Source organism: Orycteropus afer, unplaced genomic scaffold, assembly GCF_000298275.1.
Source record: "Orycteropus afer afer isolate SDZICR_OR568_19922 unplaced genomic scaffold, OryAfe1.0 scaffold00069, whole genome shotgun sequence".
Lineage (NCBI taxonomy): Eukaryota > Metazoa > Chordata > Mammalia > Tubulidentata > Orycteropodidae > Orycteropus > Orycteropus afer.
In genome coordinates this window covers 8,892,220-8,908,173 of record NW_006921656.1, presented here as the reverse complement: position 1 = coordinate 8,908,173, position 15,954 = coordinate 8,892,220, and the positions used below count along the sequence as shown (strand labels likewise).

Sequence of the window (15,954 nt, the reverse complement as noted above, 5' to 3'; positions counted from 1 at the left end):
CACTCTTGGCTTATCTCAGAGTCTAAGACTTGGAAGAACATCAGTTGAGCAAGACCCATGAGGCATTCTGATCCTCCTCAAGGCTCAGCTAAGAGGGAAATGAGCATGGAAGGAATGAGGGCAGGGAGCAGAAGGGAGGGCTCAGGTGGCCCATTCTGGAACTTTCCGTCGGAAAGGGAAGGCAACCAGGAATGGGACTCAAGGAAAGGAGGGGTGGATGGAAGTCATGGGGTTGACTTACTCAGCCAGAGGAAAACTAAAGTCATAGCAGGCAGACAGAACTAAGAGACTGTACTGAGAACAGTGTTCAAGTTTACCCAGTGGGACAAGCTATTTCCTCCCTAATCTCCAAACTTCAATTCACATCCAGGTCAGAGGACAGAAACCCTGTGGGGCAGTTCTCCTCTGTCCTGTAGGGTCACTGTGCATTGGAATCAGCTCAGTGTCACCGAACAACATCACCAAGTCCTTGGCAGCACACAGAGGGGTTTCTCGCTCCCACCATCTGTGCCCACCTCTCCAGGTGGGGTACCAGTCTCACACCCTTGGCACCCCACTAAGCCCCTTCCCAGACTACCTCCATTCCCAGTGTCTCAGCAACCACCACTTCTGCCAAGCAGCCTCCCCACGTCTCTCTGAAACCAGGCTTCTCCATCAGAGCCCTGTGGGCAATGCTTCTCCCTTCCCTTCCATGCATGCTGTCCCCTGCCTCCTCAGGGTGCACTCACTGCGCTGGAAATTTCCAGAAAGAAGGCCAAAGCAGGGTTCCCACCCATTTTCTTTCCTGTCTCCTCACAAGGAACCCAAAGCATTGTCCTTGTGCCCAGGTCCTCAGCCGTAACCAGAGAGTCTGATTCCGTTGTGTTGAAGCAGGGCCACAAGGCATGCTAGGTAAGTGGCAAACTCCCCCAAGCATCCCACAATCCTCAAGGGCTGCATCCCTGGGAAGTGTTGTCAAGATACCGCACAAGATAGACATGATTGGCCAGAAACAGTGCTAAAAGCCACCCTTCTCTACCAATGGGCAGGAGTGGCTCCCTTACCCTTACCCAATGGGTAGGAAGTCAATCCCTCACTCCCACCCAGTGGGGGCAGTCATCCCACACTCTTACCCAAATTGGTGAAGGACTCCAGGAAGCATTTCAGCCAGCTGGTCCATGGAGGGGTACATGTACCTGGGGAAGGACGTGGAGACGCAGTTAGCAGAAGTCCAACCACCGGGGCAGAGATGGACAGAAGGGCAGAGGTCATGCAGCAACACTCCCTGAGTCTGGTCTTGCTTTAAACTGTCACCCAGAGCACCCACAGCATGCATGAGCCCCCACCCACTGGGTAAGCATCCCCCACCTCCTCACTCATCCCTAATTCTCCCTCTTTTATTGTTTCAGGCAACCACTTATTGATTGAAGTCCCTGGGTGGTGCAAAGGTTAAAGTGCTCAGCTGCTAACCAAAAGGTTGCAGGTTCCAGTCCATGCAGAGGCACCTCCAAAGAGAGGCCTGTCACTCTACTTCTGAAAACCCTAAGAAGCACAGCTCTTCTCTGTCACACATGGGTTACTATGAGTTGGGGTAACTTGATGCCAACTGGCTGTTCTTACTTATGGACGGCTTCCTATGTTCTGGGCCCCACTCTAAGCGTTTTATGGGCATGAAAAGCTCCTTTCATCCTTACAACAGCTTCACAAGGTTGCTCTGACTTTCTCCAATACAGACCATAACTTTCATTAAGGCTGAAAGATAAGTGACTTGGTTCCACAGAAGAGCAGGGACTTGAACCCACATCTCACATGGACTTAAAACTTCAAGGCCCATGTTCCTACCACACTTGACTGCCTCTCCAAGCAGGCCTACAAACAGCTGTCACATGATGCCATCCTGACTCTAGGGAACCTACCCTCCCCAGAAGAGGTTTAAGAGAAGGCAGTCCAGTGGCAGGGATCAGTGGCCCACAGACTCTGGGAAGGGGATGCCCTGGGGAATGTGAAGGCCCCGGTAGGCCTCATGAACACATCCTCAGACACCACAGCTCCTGCTGAGGGAGAGCCAGGCAGTTCCCTTCTCCTCAGAGCTAATTCACCAAAGCAGATGCAGCGAGCACACACTGGTGGATGACCTGGGGCTCTCTAGGGGTCTGTCCCAGAGAAAGTGGGGGCTTCCCTTCTGCTGGGTGCAGAAAACAACAGTCTCCTACTGCCAAGTCTGAGGAGCCTGGGTAGTGTCATGGTCAGGCGTTCGGTACCTAACTGAAAAACTGGTGGGTCAAATCCATCACCAAGGAAGAAAAGACCTGGTCATCTGTTCCCATAAAGATTACAGCCTAGGAATCCCTGAGGGGCAGTTCTCCTCTGTCCTGTAGGGTCACTGTGCATTGGAATCAACTCAGTGTCACCAAACAACATCACCAAGTCCTTGGCAGCACACAGAGGGGTTTCTCGCTCCCACCATCTGTGCCCACCTCTCCAGGTGGGGTATCAGTCTCACACCCTTGGCACCCCACTAAGCCCCTTTCCCAGACTACCTCCATTCCCAGTGTCTCAGCAACCACCACTTCTGCCAAGCAGCCTCCCCACGTCTCTCTGAAACCAGGCTTCTCTGTCAGAGCCCTGTGGGCAATGCTTCTCCCTTCCCTTCCATGCATGCTGTCCCCTGCCTCCTCAGGGTGCACTCACTGCACTGGAAATTTCCAGAAAGAAGGCCAAAGCAGGGTTCCCACCCGTTTTCTTTCCTGTCTCCTCACAAGGAACCCAAAGCATTGTCCTTGTGCCCAGGTCCTCAGCCGTAACCAGAGCCTGATTCCGTTGTGTTGAAGCAGGGCCACAAGGCATGCTAGGTAAGTGGTAAACTCCCCCAAGCATCCCATAATCCTCAAGGGCTGCATCGCTGGGAAGAGTTGCCAAGATACTACACAAACTAGACATGATTGGCCAGAAACAGTGGTCCTCTCTCCATTGGCTTGGTTTTGGGTCCAGGATAGTGTTAAAAATAAACAAAAGGAGCAAGGAAGGACACAGATGAGAAGGCATTTCACCATTCCAGCCTCAGGGAGGAGGAATTAGAACAGCATGCATGAATTAAGTTGATAATTAGTTATTGATCACATGCACATGTCAGCATCTGAGATGGTGGAGCAAAGCAGACAGAGTCCAGTGCAGGAAAGCCAGTAAGGAGGGAAATAAGGGAGTGGAACTCAGAACTTCCTGGGGGTGCAGATGGCGAGCACACTCGGCTGCTAACTGAAAGGTTGGAAGGTCAAGTCCACCCAGAGGCACCTTGGAAGAAAGGCTTGATCTACTGAAAACTCAGCTGCTGAAAAGCCAACGGAGCACAGTTCTACTCTGACACCTCGTGTCTTATGACATTGATTGATCAGTGACTCCACACTCATGACAGACAACTGACAAGCCACACTGGCCTCACACCGATGAGGGACAGGAGTGAAACACTCAGGGATAAGGCAGCCTGATGTTGCAAAGAGAACAGACCTGGGGTCAGTAGACCAGGGCCAATCCCAGCTCCCTCTTCCCAGCTGTGTATTTAACCACCCCATGCCTCAGTTTCTCAATCGAGACAATGGTGCTGACGACACGAGCCACACAGAATTAGCTGTGAGAGTTAAGTGTGCAGCAAATGGAGAATAGGGCTGGCCACGCAACTTGATACCCACCCCCCCAAAAAAAAACCCAAACTCACTGCCATTGAGTCTATCGATCCAACCCATAGCAACCCCTCCTTGGGTTTCCCAGGCAGTATCTCTGCGGAAGGAAATTGCCCAGTCTTCTTTCCCAGGATGGGCTAGTGGGTTTGAACCGCCAGCCTTCTGGTTAGCAGTCAAATGCCTTAGGCACTATACCACCAGATATAGACACTTAATATCCCTGAATTGTACATATAAAAAGCATTACACTAGCAAATGTTTTATTATATATATTTTACCACCAAAAAAGTGAGTCTAGTGCCTCCCTGGGTCCCATGCTACTAGGATTTCCCCTCTTTCTCAGGGGGATCCAGGGGCCCCCCTCATACCCCACGGGGAAGGAGGCAGCACCGTCCTGCTGGCCGGGGGCATCCACGTGACACACAGCAAAGTGCTGGGTGATCTCTTGCATGTCCTCGGAGTTGAAGAGCGGGTTGTAGCAGGTTTTGTCTGATGAGGACAAGACAAAGAGAGAAGACATGGGGTTACTTGGGAGCAGGGATATTCATCCTGTGGATTCACTGCCACTCAGCCGGAGGGAAGGAATGGACAGGAAAGAACGTGGGACCTTTCTTGCCCTGTCGCACTCTCCTCAGGTGATGAGAGATGGGACTAAGTCACGGTACTGAGTGGTTGTGGTGGTAAAGATGGTCAGGGGATGCCACCATACAGCTAGGGAACAGGCCTTAGACTTCTGGGGCTGCTGCAAGGAGTTCCTGCTCTGGGCCCAGCTTCTTCTCGTCAATTCTGGCCATGTTGGCCCTGGTGCGAGGTGGGCCCCCTGAGCCCTCACATCTGAATCCTATCCAGGGCACTCACAGTTTGTGAACAGGGAGAAGCACAGCAGGTAAAGCCACTGATTATGCGGCCTTGACAGTCTCTTAACTGCTAAGGCCTTGAGAGAGTCTTCAGAGGAAGGTAAGGAAAGAGTCCCTGGGGGCTAAACAAAAAGGTGGTGGTCAAGGCCACCAGTTGCCTCAGAAGAAAGGCCTGGTACATTCAGAAAAATGGTCACTGTCGAAAACCCTGTGGTTCTATTCTGACACATATAGGGTTGGCACAAATTGGAGTCAAGGACAAATGATTAATGGTTTGCAGCAAGGTCATGCAACCACTTCTCTTTCCTCCTGGGCACATGGCTGGGTGGCATTTCACAGCATTCCTTGCGGTTAGATGCAGCCATGTGACCAGCTGGGCCCATAGCAGGTGATGGTTATCCTTTCTGAGCCTGTTACCCAGTCCTCTAGGTCTCCTTTCTCTCTGTGGATGTGGCCTCTGAGTACCAGAAAGTGGTGAAGTCATAGACAGAAGGGGCCTGGGTGCTTCCAGTGGTCCCTGCAGTGTCTGCCCTAAAACCCCACTGAGTTGTTACAGGAGTGAGAAATAGACCCACGTCATGTTACGCCACAGAAGTCTTGGGGGTCTTTCATTACAGCAGTTAGCCTACTCTAGGCAGCAATGTGCCCCTCTAAAATGCAGGAGAGACACCACCATAAGGCATTCCATTTCTTTGTCATAGGCCAATGAAATAAGATGTGTTTCAAAGTACCTGGTATGGGAACTGGTACATAATGGGTACAAGACAGAGATGTGGGAAAAGTGAAAAAAATAAAAAAAAGAAGGAAGGAGCGAAGTGATTTTCAGCCATGGGCATTAGCCCCAATCTCCAGGTGTGACTAAACTGCAGGAAAAAAGTGTGAATCAGGCAACTCATTGACCAAAAATTAAGGAGACATTCAGCTTACAATACTCAAGTTCACAGAGAGTGAACCTTGTGGCCACTAGGAAGAGCAATATTTTCACACCAAGAGCCAGCTTGTTCCATGCAATCTGACAGTACAGAGATCATGGTACAGTGGCTAAGCACTCAGCTAACTGGAAGGTCAGTGCTTTGAACCCACCAGCCGCTCTGCAGGAGAAAGATGTGGCATCTGCTTACATAAAGATTACAGCCTATGGGGCTGTCCAATTCTGCCTTAAAAGGTGTCTATGAGTCAGAATGAACAGCAATAGGTTTGGTTTTTGGTTTGAAAATGGGGAGTGAAGATATGGTAAAACTTCTTGGTAATCTTCAAAATTCACTCTCCCAACGTTCCTAGCAGCCTTATTCATAAGAAACAAAACGTGGAAATAATCCAAATGTCTGTCAGCTGCTGAAAGGCTAGACACAGTGTGGTCCATCCACACGTGGCAAGACGATTTGCCAACAGTGGACTGAAGTACTGAAACTTGCTCAATGTGGATAAATGTTGGAAAGATTAAGAAAAAAGTCAGTCACAAAAGGCCACCAGTGGATGACCTCACTTGTATGAAACAGCTGAACAGGCTTTCTGTCTTAGAGACAGAAAGGAGATTAGTGGCTCCAGGGGTGGGAGGGCTGATTGCTAAATGGTCCAGGATTTCCTTCTTAGGTGATGCAAACATTCTAAAACTGATGGTGGCGACGTGGCACAATCTGTAAACACACTACAGACCACTGAGTTGTACTCTTTCATTAAAGAAAAAAACAACTCTGTCATAGGGACAGACAGTGGGGGTGGAAGGAGGCTCCCTGTGTCTAGAAGCTTCTGAGCACAGACAGCTCCAAGCCTCCCAGGCATTGCATTCCAGTCTCTTCCAGTCTGTGGTCAAGATTCTTCCCAGAAGTACAGCTTCAGGATGTCCCAGAAGAGAGAAACAGCGGGCCTCCTCCCTGCCACCACCTCTCTCCCTGCCCTCCTCCACCCACCTCAGTAGAAGCTGCTGGCCAGGGACAATGTCTCCTGAGAACTTACGGTTCATGCCAATGTCGTGGTATGTGAGGATGACGGGCCGGTTCCCCTTGGGAGTTCCACACAGTGTGACGTGAATGGAGCCATGTAACGTTTCAATGTCCTGCTCCTGAAGAAAGATGGGCAGATGGAGGCTGGTCAAGCAGAATCCGCAACATTGGAAAGCTACATGGATTTCCTGTAGACACCCAACATGCTTCAGTTGGGCTTTGAGGAAACTCTGAGTACCCTTCTCATTTGACTGTGAGACCTCAGATGTAAGGAGGAGAATTCTCTGGCAGTTGACCACTCCCAGGAGCTCCCAGAACAAGGGAGGGTAGGGGAAGCAGAGCTCAGTCAGGAAGCAGAGGACAGGATCCTCATTCAGACTACACCACTAACTATACAAAACTCAGGAAGGCACCGGCACCAGGAGCCCTCCCTGCGCCAGACCTTGTTTTCTCCATCTGGAAAATGCAAGACCACCAAAGTATGTGCTTCCTTGATTACCTGCCCTGGGCCTCACTTGTCCCACAGGTGGTCATACCTGTGATGGACCCTGGCTGCCCAGAATGTTCCAAGAACATCCCTTATGTCCTTGAGAAGTCCACCTCACTGCCACTCTCAGTCCAACAGATCTGTTGACACAATTCCTCTATCATGTTTCTCAGGCCAAGGCCAATCAGGGCATCTCACCTCCTCAGTCAGCTGCCAATGACTGGCTCAGGGGAGGGCACATGAGTTGAGTTACACCCATCAGTGCCAACCAGATGCCCTTCTAGCTATTGAGAAGACTACACTTTGCCCTAGCCAGGCTGGGAGGACTGGGTGTGCAGCAGCCATACAGTGCCCACAAGGCAAGAGCCTGTCTGAAAATACAACCAGCCCAGAGATGGAAAAGAGGTCTTGGTGCTGGCATCCACCACCTGGGATTTTTTAGTTATGTGGACCAACGAATAGCCATGCCACTTCTGACCAGAAGAATCCCAGAGTTCCCAGGCGGTGCAAATGCTTAACAAGTTTGGCTGTTAACCGAGCGGGGTGGGGTTCAGATCCTCCCAGAGGTACCTGGGAAGAAAGACCTGCAATCTACTTTCAAAAATGCAGCTACTAAAAACCTGACAGAGGACAGTTCTGACCACGGTGGCACTGGGAGTTGGAGTTGACTCCACAGCAACAAATGTCTTAGGTCCCCCAATTGGGAAGTGGTGGAGGCAGCAGCCACCCAGCCTGTCTGTCTCCACGGTCCCCACACCCTCTTCTTACTCACACTCTGAGAGGCTCCACAAGTCAAACCAAACCATTCACACCTCAGAAGGCCACCTTGGGTTAGCATGTGGCATTTCTCTTCCAAACAGTAAATGATGCATCCAAGTGGAATACGTAACACTCCGGAAGCTGGTGAGCCAGCTCCCAGAAGCCAGCCTCAGTGAGAGTCACATGGGTCGCTGCCATGTTTAAGGAGGGAGAAAAGTCAGCGCTCATAGTCTCACACTGGAGGAGAAGGGCTGGGCCACAGCAGCCCGTGGACTTGGGTGAGTACCTTCCCTGCCCAGCTCTCATCTGTACAAGGGGCCCAAGCCCCAGCACTGCCTATCTGCCTGGTTCTCATCTGCACACAGGGACCAGCCCCAGGACCTGTCTACCTGCCCAGCTCTCATCCGTACATGGCACCACTCCTAGTTCCTGCCCACCTGCTCAGCTCTCATCAACACATTGGGACCAGCCCCAGCACCTGCCTACCCACCTACTCTCATCTGTACATGGGGACCGGCCCCGCCCCTGCCTGTCCACTCAGCTCTCATCTGTACAGAGACCAGCCCCAGCTCTTGCTTACCTGTCCAGTTCTCACTGACTCACTGGAACCAGCCCAGCACCTGGCTACTTTCCGGGGATACTGGGACTGTGCCCAGTCCCTCAGCTGCTCTGGGGCTGGGAACAATTAGTTCTAGGCAGTGAGATGCAGCAAGAACTGTGAACAAAGACCAGGGATAGAACCTATCTCTGCTGCTTCTCACCTATGAAAACTCAGATCCGTTCCGTTTGACTGAACAAACATTTATTCAGTACCTATGACTGAAGTCCCTAAAAGAGCTCTGCTGGTGCAGTGGTTAAGTGCTCAGCTGCTAACTGCAAGGTTGGTGGTCTGAACCCACCGGCTGCTTGGCAGGACAAAGATGCGGCAGTTTGTTGCACCAGTCTGTTTGTAAAGATGACAGCCTTGGAGACACTGGAGGCTAAGCATCGCGAGAGCCCCTCTGTCTCCCTCACAAGCCCTCTTCCCTCTCCTCTCTCTTTAGTAAACTTTGGTTGGTGTGGACCAAAAAAAAAAAAAAAAGATTACAGCCTTGCAAACCGTATGGAACAGTTCTCTGTCCAACAGGGTCGCTGTGAGTCAGAACTGACTTGACAGCAATGGATTTGGTACTGGAGTCCCCAGGTGGTGCAAACGGTCAGGTGCTCAGCTACTAACTGAAAGGCTGGCAGTTTGAACCCAGCCAGAGGTGCCTCAGAGGAAAGGCCTGCCAATCTGCTTCTGAAAAGTCCCAGCCCCCACTGTGCCTGTGAAATGGGGAGAGTAATCCTAACATCACAGGGAGGGCTCAGGATTCACAAGGGTGTAAACAGGGCCGAGAGTGGGCAGCCTGTGCCCCTCCTCAGAGAACAAAGGCACGGCTACCCCAGCACAGAGGTCCTGGCAGGCATCTGGCTTATCACTAAATGAGGCCCCTGGGACACAGAGCCCTCCCTGTCTCCCGCCCCCTCTCACCTCCCCTCACCATCCAGAGCCAACACTGGAAGAATACTCCGGGATGGAGCAATGGACCAGCCCCCACTGAGGCCTGGCCCACGGCAGGAACAATAGCCCTTTGTGGGCCCCACAGTCCCTATTGTCTCTTCTGTCTCAACGGCCCCATCTCCCCAGCTGACCACATAGCTCCCCCTAAAAATAGATGTCCACCCCAGCCAGGCAGTGTTCTCCACTGGCCTGTGGCCTTCGGGGTTCAAGCCCAAGCTCAGTCCTTCCCCAGCCCCTCTGAGCCTCCATGAGAGTACTGCCTCTACCCTGGGGTCTTTTAGTGTCCAGAGGGTCGAGTTTGGAACATGCCTCAGGCAGAAAGGGGACTCCCACTACGTGTAGCAGAGGGTCTTAATGTGGATATGAAGCATGTTCTCACGCAGCATCCACACAATGGCCCCAGGAGGGAACTACTGTCCACATTTTCAGCTGAGGATGCTGAGGCCAAGAGAAGTTAAGCAACTTGCCCAAGGTCACACAGCCAGAACGCTGGAGCAGGACTGAACTTGAGAACAGTCAGAGTGCAAAGCCTGTGCTCTTCAGCTGTCTGTTTTACAATGTGTGGCAGGTGTTATGCCAAGAAAGGGTTAAGCAAACTTTTAATAGGCAGTGCACATGGCCAAAGGGGATGTGGGTAGCCAGCATCCGTATGTCTTTGACTGCAGGTCACTTTTTCTCTCCAGCATTTCCAAGGACATGCAATCCATGGATCACACCCTGGGACACGCTGGTGTACAGAGTAGAGAAATATAACCTACTCCTTTCTGCCATGTGCATCTGTGCCCACCCTGCAGGGGTGTGTGTGTCTGCAGGCAGGTGTGTCAGGCTGAGAAAGCCTCACACAAACATCATTTTCTTGGGGAAGCCTGTTCTAACACCCACTGCTCAGAGGACATGTGGTCATTTGCTCTCTTCTCTGTAGCATGTCCCATGATTACAAGTAACTGTCTCCCAGTCAGACTGCTGGCTGTCAGTGGGGAGACTGGCACTGCACAGGAAGGGTTTGGTTTAGAGGAGATGCTTTAAGATCCACAGTCTACACCACCTTCAAACAGGTAAAACAGCACTACCACTAACCATGCCTCCAGTCTTTCATCTATTGCGCTGTCAGTATGGCTTGGGAGCTTTTTTTATAGACTAAACGAGCCCTGATAGCACAATGGTTGAGGATTCAGTTGCTAACTTTAACATCAGCAGTTCAAATCTACCAGCTGCATCATGGCAGGAAGATAGGGCAGTCCACTTCCATAAATATTATGGCCTTGGAAATGCTATGGAGCAGTTCTATTCTGCTCCATAGCATTTCCAAGGCCATAATATTTACAGAAGCATACCTAAGGCACTTGACTGCTAACCAGAAGGCTGGTGGTTCAAACTCATCAGCCATTCCTTGGAAGGAAGATTGGGCAATCTACTTCCATAGAGATACTGCCTTGGAAACTCAAGGAGGGGCTGCTATGAGTCAAATCAACTCGATGACAGTGAGTTTAGTTCTATTCTGTTCTATGGGGTGGCTATACATCCAAACTGACTCCATGGCATTGGGTTTTTGTTTTAAATGGCTGACTATGTAGGTTACCCTCCCTAACATGTGTTCTTCTCTTCTTCTTGATGACAAAACTCCAGTTTTGAACCAAGCAGCAATGTACCAATTCTCCCCTCCCCAGGCTTGCAGCCAAGGATGGGCAGGACACTTGGTTCTGGCCAGAGATGTCAGCAGGACTTACAGGGGCCTCCAGGAGAATTTTTTTAAAGGGCTACACTTGACCTTTTGATTTTAGTTCTTCACCCTTCCACCTACCTCCTCCCTACCTGGAACATGGAGGAGATGCTTGGGGCTTCAGCACCCATTTTATAAGCATGAGGACAAAAGCTACATGCTCAGGATAACAGAGCAGTAAGCTGGAAGGATTCTGGGGCTGGGGGACATTCATAGCCAGTTGTACTAGAGCATTGCTTATTGAGTGAAGGCGTCCCTGGGTGAAGCAGACTGTTAAGCACTGGGCTGCTGATTGAAAGCTTGGCAGTTCAAATCCACCAGAGGCTCCTGGGGATCTGCCTCCGAAAAGCCACGGCTATTGGAAACCCCATGGAGCACAACTTCACTCCGAAATGTGTGCCTGGCCATGAGTCGGAAGCGATTCAAAGGCAGTAGTTTGTTGAGAGACATTAATCCTAACGATAAACCTATCACGGACCTGGCGGCTATCTGTCGGTAAAATGAGATCAGTAACAAGCCCCTCTCCTCCAGTGAGCAGCTCCCAAGACTGAAACCATGGAACAGACCTAGAAGTGTTTTACAAATTGCGGTATTTCCCTCCACTTTGGTAGTTACGGGCAACATTCCAAAGACAATGACTACAAAGCCACAAGGGCCCGTTCTGATGGCTGAAGTCAAAGGTTGGATGACCCCGGGCCTCTGGGCACCAGCTGCTGCCCCCTCCATAATCCCCTTCTTCCCAGCAGGCTCTGGGGGATGCACAAAGTGCATTTGGCTCTAGAGGCGATGCAGGCTCTAAGTCAGCCGCTCAGCTGGGTGGGCTGCCCTGTTCTGCCCTCAGTCTAGCAAATCTTAGGGTCAAGGCCTACTGAGGCAGGAAAAGCAAAGCTTGAGAGACTCGAGGGAGTATCAGCTCCCTCCATCCCGCTAGGGGCTCCGGTGGGGTGGTGGTTAACACATTGGGCTGGTAACCAAAAGGATGGTGGTTCAAACCTACCCTTCGCTCTGTGGGAAAAAGATGAGGCAGTCTGCTTCTGCAAAGATTTATGGCCTTGGAAACCCTATGGGGCATTTCTACTCTGTCCTTTAGGGGCATTGTGAGTCGGAATCTACTAGAAGGCAGTGAGTTTGGATTTTGGTTTCCATACTGTCTTTCTGTAAAGCAATGTGGCCACCCCCGCCGTCCCCCCTCCCATGCATGTGCACACTCACATGCACACACACACACACACACTCACTCACAAGTCTTTGTTTATGGTCTGTGCTTACAGAAGGGGACAGGGAGGCATGGCTGTGCCCTTGGGGCAGTGTGTCTGTGGGAGGAACACTAGAGTATCTGCAGATAAGGCCAGTCACCCTTTTGCTGAGTAAAGGCTATGCAGCGGGTCTGGTCCAGGTCCTAGCAACACAGCCCCTGACAAAACCGTAAAACCAAACTCACTGCCGTCTCCATCCCTCCTTGACTCTTCCTTGGGTTTCTGAGGCGGTATCTCTATGGAAGTAGATTGCCCAGTCTTCCTTCCGAGGAGTGACTGGTGGGTCTGAGCCATCCACCTTTTGGTTAGCAGTCAAATGCCTTAGGCACTATGCTACCCGAGCCCCTGAAGAGATAGGGAAAAGCCAGCCTGGGAGCTGAGGCTTAGGCACCAAGGGCACAAGCTGGAGGTTGTTAGATGCTGTGGAATCGATTTTTCACTCACAACGACCCCATGTAACAGACTACAACTGCCCCACTGGGTTTTCTAGGCTGAAATCTTTATGGGAACAAATCACCAGGTCTTTCCCCCACAGGCCACTGGACGGGTTCAACCCACCAATTTTTTGGTTAGCAGCTGACCGCTTAACTGTTTCTCTACCAGGACTCCCGAGGTAAACCCTTGGGCTTCCTAAGTCCAAAGTCCCACCACAGCCCTGGGGCTGCATCTAGGAGATAAAACGGTCAAGCTGGCCCTGAGCTGCCCCTCCGACTGCTCAGGCTTTAGTCGTCCTCTCAGCTCTCAGAAGAACGGAGGGGGTTCGAGTCAGGAGGCTGCTGTGTGGAGAAAGGGGCCAGGGTGGGAACAGGGCCTGGAGCTGGAGTCCGATGGAAGACCTCAGTTCTCCAAGGGAAAGAGAATGACAACGAAAGGCCTTCTTGGGAAGAGGAAGCGTGGACCAATGAGGGGTGGGGCTGGGGTGTCAAAACCAGCCTGCTGCCCAGTCGGATGCTGGGTTTATTTAGTGGTCTAGGCCCCCTTGGGGCCATCGGCACCCCTCCCCCCTTTTCCCAGATTAAACCTAAGCCCCAGGGACGTCAAGTGGCTGGCAAGGAATCTGGCTAGCAAACGAAAGAGCTGGATCTGAACCCCCTTCTGCCTGACTTCGTGGTGGACTTTGTGTCCAGCCCAGACTGGACAGTGTGACAGGACCGCTGTACCTTAGAAAAGCAGGTGGGCGGCCCTCCACGTGGATGGCAGGCCCAGGAAACCCACAAGGGAGTGGAGGCAGTGCAGGCTTTATTTCCCAAAGCCCCTTTCACGCTGACCCAGCCAAGGGCCTGGGCCATCTGTCCCTGGGCTTTTCTAAGTCCCCCTGACTCTGCTAGGAAGTGGGGCAGGGGGGAGATGGGGGACAGGAGATGGTGTGTGGAGGATTGCCAAGCCTGGGTTCTGGCCACCGGCAGCCAGGGCGCGTGAGAACAAGCAGCAGCTATGAAAGAGAACTTAGTAAAAGGTTGCCATTTCCATTTTCCCGTGGAAGGGTAAGAGGTGAGACCCCAAGGCCTAGCCCAACCCCACCAGTCTGGGAGCGCCAGGCCTTGGAGACCCTGCTCATTGGCCCCTCCTGCCCGTCTCCCCAGCACTGCGGGTGATAGTGCTCACTTTCCAGACAGCCCCGGAGAGCACACACACACACAGATTCCCATGGAAACAAAATCAAATCAACCACCCGAAATTAAAGATCCAGGAGGGAGGAATCAACTCCAATTAACTCCAACAGGAGAGGCCATTTCGGGCAATAGAAAAATCACTGGGTCTGTGAGTTAGGTCTGCCGTCCCTGCCCCACAATTCGTTATATGGACTTTGGCTCCAGATGTGAGGACACATTGGACTCTGCCATCTACCTCGTCACTGGGTGACACTGGGCCGTGTACCTTTAACTCTACAGTGAGGATGGTCCCAGGAAGTCCCCTGCAGGGTTGTCGGGAGTTTGAGTGAGATGATGCAGGAAAGGACCAGGCACCACACCTGGGCTTAGGGCTGAAGCGAGGGCAGCTAGTAGGACTTCCATGACATCACACTGCAAGGAGCTGTTGTTGTTGTTGTTATGTGCCGTCGAGTCAGCCCGACTCATAGCGACCCCTTCTAGGGTTTCCGAAGCAGTATCGCTAAGGAAGTAGATTGCCCCCAACCTTCCTTCCGAGGAGTGGCTGATGGGTTTGAACCACCAACCTTCTGGTTAGCAGTCAAGTGCCTTAGGCACCATGCTACCAGAGAGTTGGACGGACCGAAATGGAGAACCATCCTGGCAGCTGTTTGCTGCATCAATTGACTCCATGTCATGGCAACCCTGTGTGCAATGGGATCGGTCCAGCGCAAAGTACAACACTGTCACTGGCTTATTCTGGAGAGTACATTGCCAGGCCCTTCTTCCCAGTCCATCTTAGTCTAGTAGTTCTGCTGAAACCTGCTCAGCATCAGAACACACACGCCTCCATGACGGGTGGTGACGGACGGGCGGTGGCTGCACTTCAGATGCATGGGGCCGAGAACCAAACCCAGGTCTCCCATACAGAAAGCAAGACGTCCCCCTCTGGACCCCCACTGCCCGCATCTCAACAGTAGTGGCAAGTCCCTAAACATCTCTGAATGTTGGTAACATCACCCCCCTTGACAAGGAAGCAGAGAGACAGTGGATGGGCAAATATTCACCCCCTCTTTCCCTCCTCCCCTCAACGGCCTCTGACAAGTCTTTCCTCTCTCAGGCTGCACTCCCTCCCCCCCCTCCCACCAGCGGACCTGGAGCAGAAGGCGTAGGGCTGCATCTGCCATCTCTGATAGTCTTGGAATTCTAGCCAAAGAAAAATAAGCTGGAATCCAGAATACTCCCACATTCCCCCCTCATCACACTGGCAAACACAACCACTTAGAACTTGAAGCCAGATTCCTCCCTAGCAGAGCCAGTTCAAAGGACGGCGTCCTTCCCCAGCCAAGGCACCTCCGGCTGCCTGGCCGCCCCCGTGCTCCGAGACTCCAGAAGCTCTCCCGGGAAGGGCAGGGCAGGGTCCCAGAGCAGCTGGCAGGACCTTTCATGCCCTGCATCGATCAGTTTGCCCTAAAGCATCACGCAGGCCAAAGCAAACAGACTCCTCTAAGGCGTTACAAGCCAGGGCGAGATAAGGCCTCAGTGCCATCTGCTCTGGTGGCCACAGTGTCTCAACGTCTCCCTGTTGAGCTCTGGGCTACAGACTGTGCATGGATCCATGCCTTTCCCAAAAAGCTGACATTCTTGACCCCTTTGGGGATGGAGGGCGCTCTGGTGGCATAGTGCCTAAGGCATTTGACTGCTAACCAGAAGGCTGGCAGTTCAATCCCACCAGCCACTCCTCGGAAGGAAGGCTGAGCAATCTACTTCTGTAGAAATACCTTGGAAACTCAAGGAGGTGTCGCTATGAGTCGGGACCGACCACAGTGACTGTGATTTGGTTTTGGTTGGGAATGGAGGGGCAGGTCTGCCTGGGCTGGTGAGGACACTGAAGCACCAAAGACTTTTCACGAAGCGACATTGGCTGCTTTCAGGTTGAGGAAAGAAAGCAGCTCCCACTTCTCATGCTCAACACCCTGGGACCTGGCTGGCTGGACCAGCTCAGTGAGCAGACAAGGGACCGGGAAATGCAGAGACCGAGTCGTTGGGGCTTGTGGACTCCGGAATCCCTCATCAGCTCACCTGCCAGTGGGTTAAATAGAAGCCCACTCACGTCTCACGTTCCTGGCCAGATTTTTTTTTTT

The 15,954-nt window shown here is 52.1% G+C and overlaps 1 protein-coding gene across 1 annotated transcript in view; it reads right to left on the bottom strand.

Annotated features, from left to right (window-relative positions):
* Window positions 1-15,954, bottom strand: part of NDRG1 (N-myc downstream regulated 1) — a 43,991-nt gene that overhangs the window by 20,166 nt on the left and 7,871 nt on the right. The window contains exons 3-5 of the mRNA XM_007940537.2: window positions 6,470-6,575; window positions 4,025-4,145; window positions 1,113-1,175 (exon numbers count right to left, since the gene is read on the bottom strand). Coding sequence (XP_007938728.1) covers window positions 1,113-1,175; window positions 4,025-4,145; window positions 6,470-6,575 — 290 coding nt within the window. The remainder of the gene's footprint in view (window positions 1-1,112; window positions 1,176-4,024; window positions 4,146-6,469; window positions 6,576-15,954) is intronic.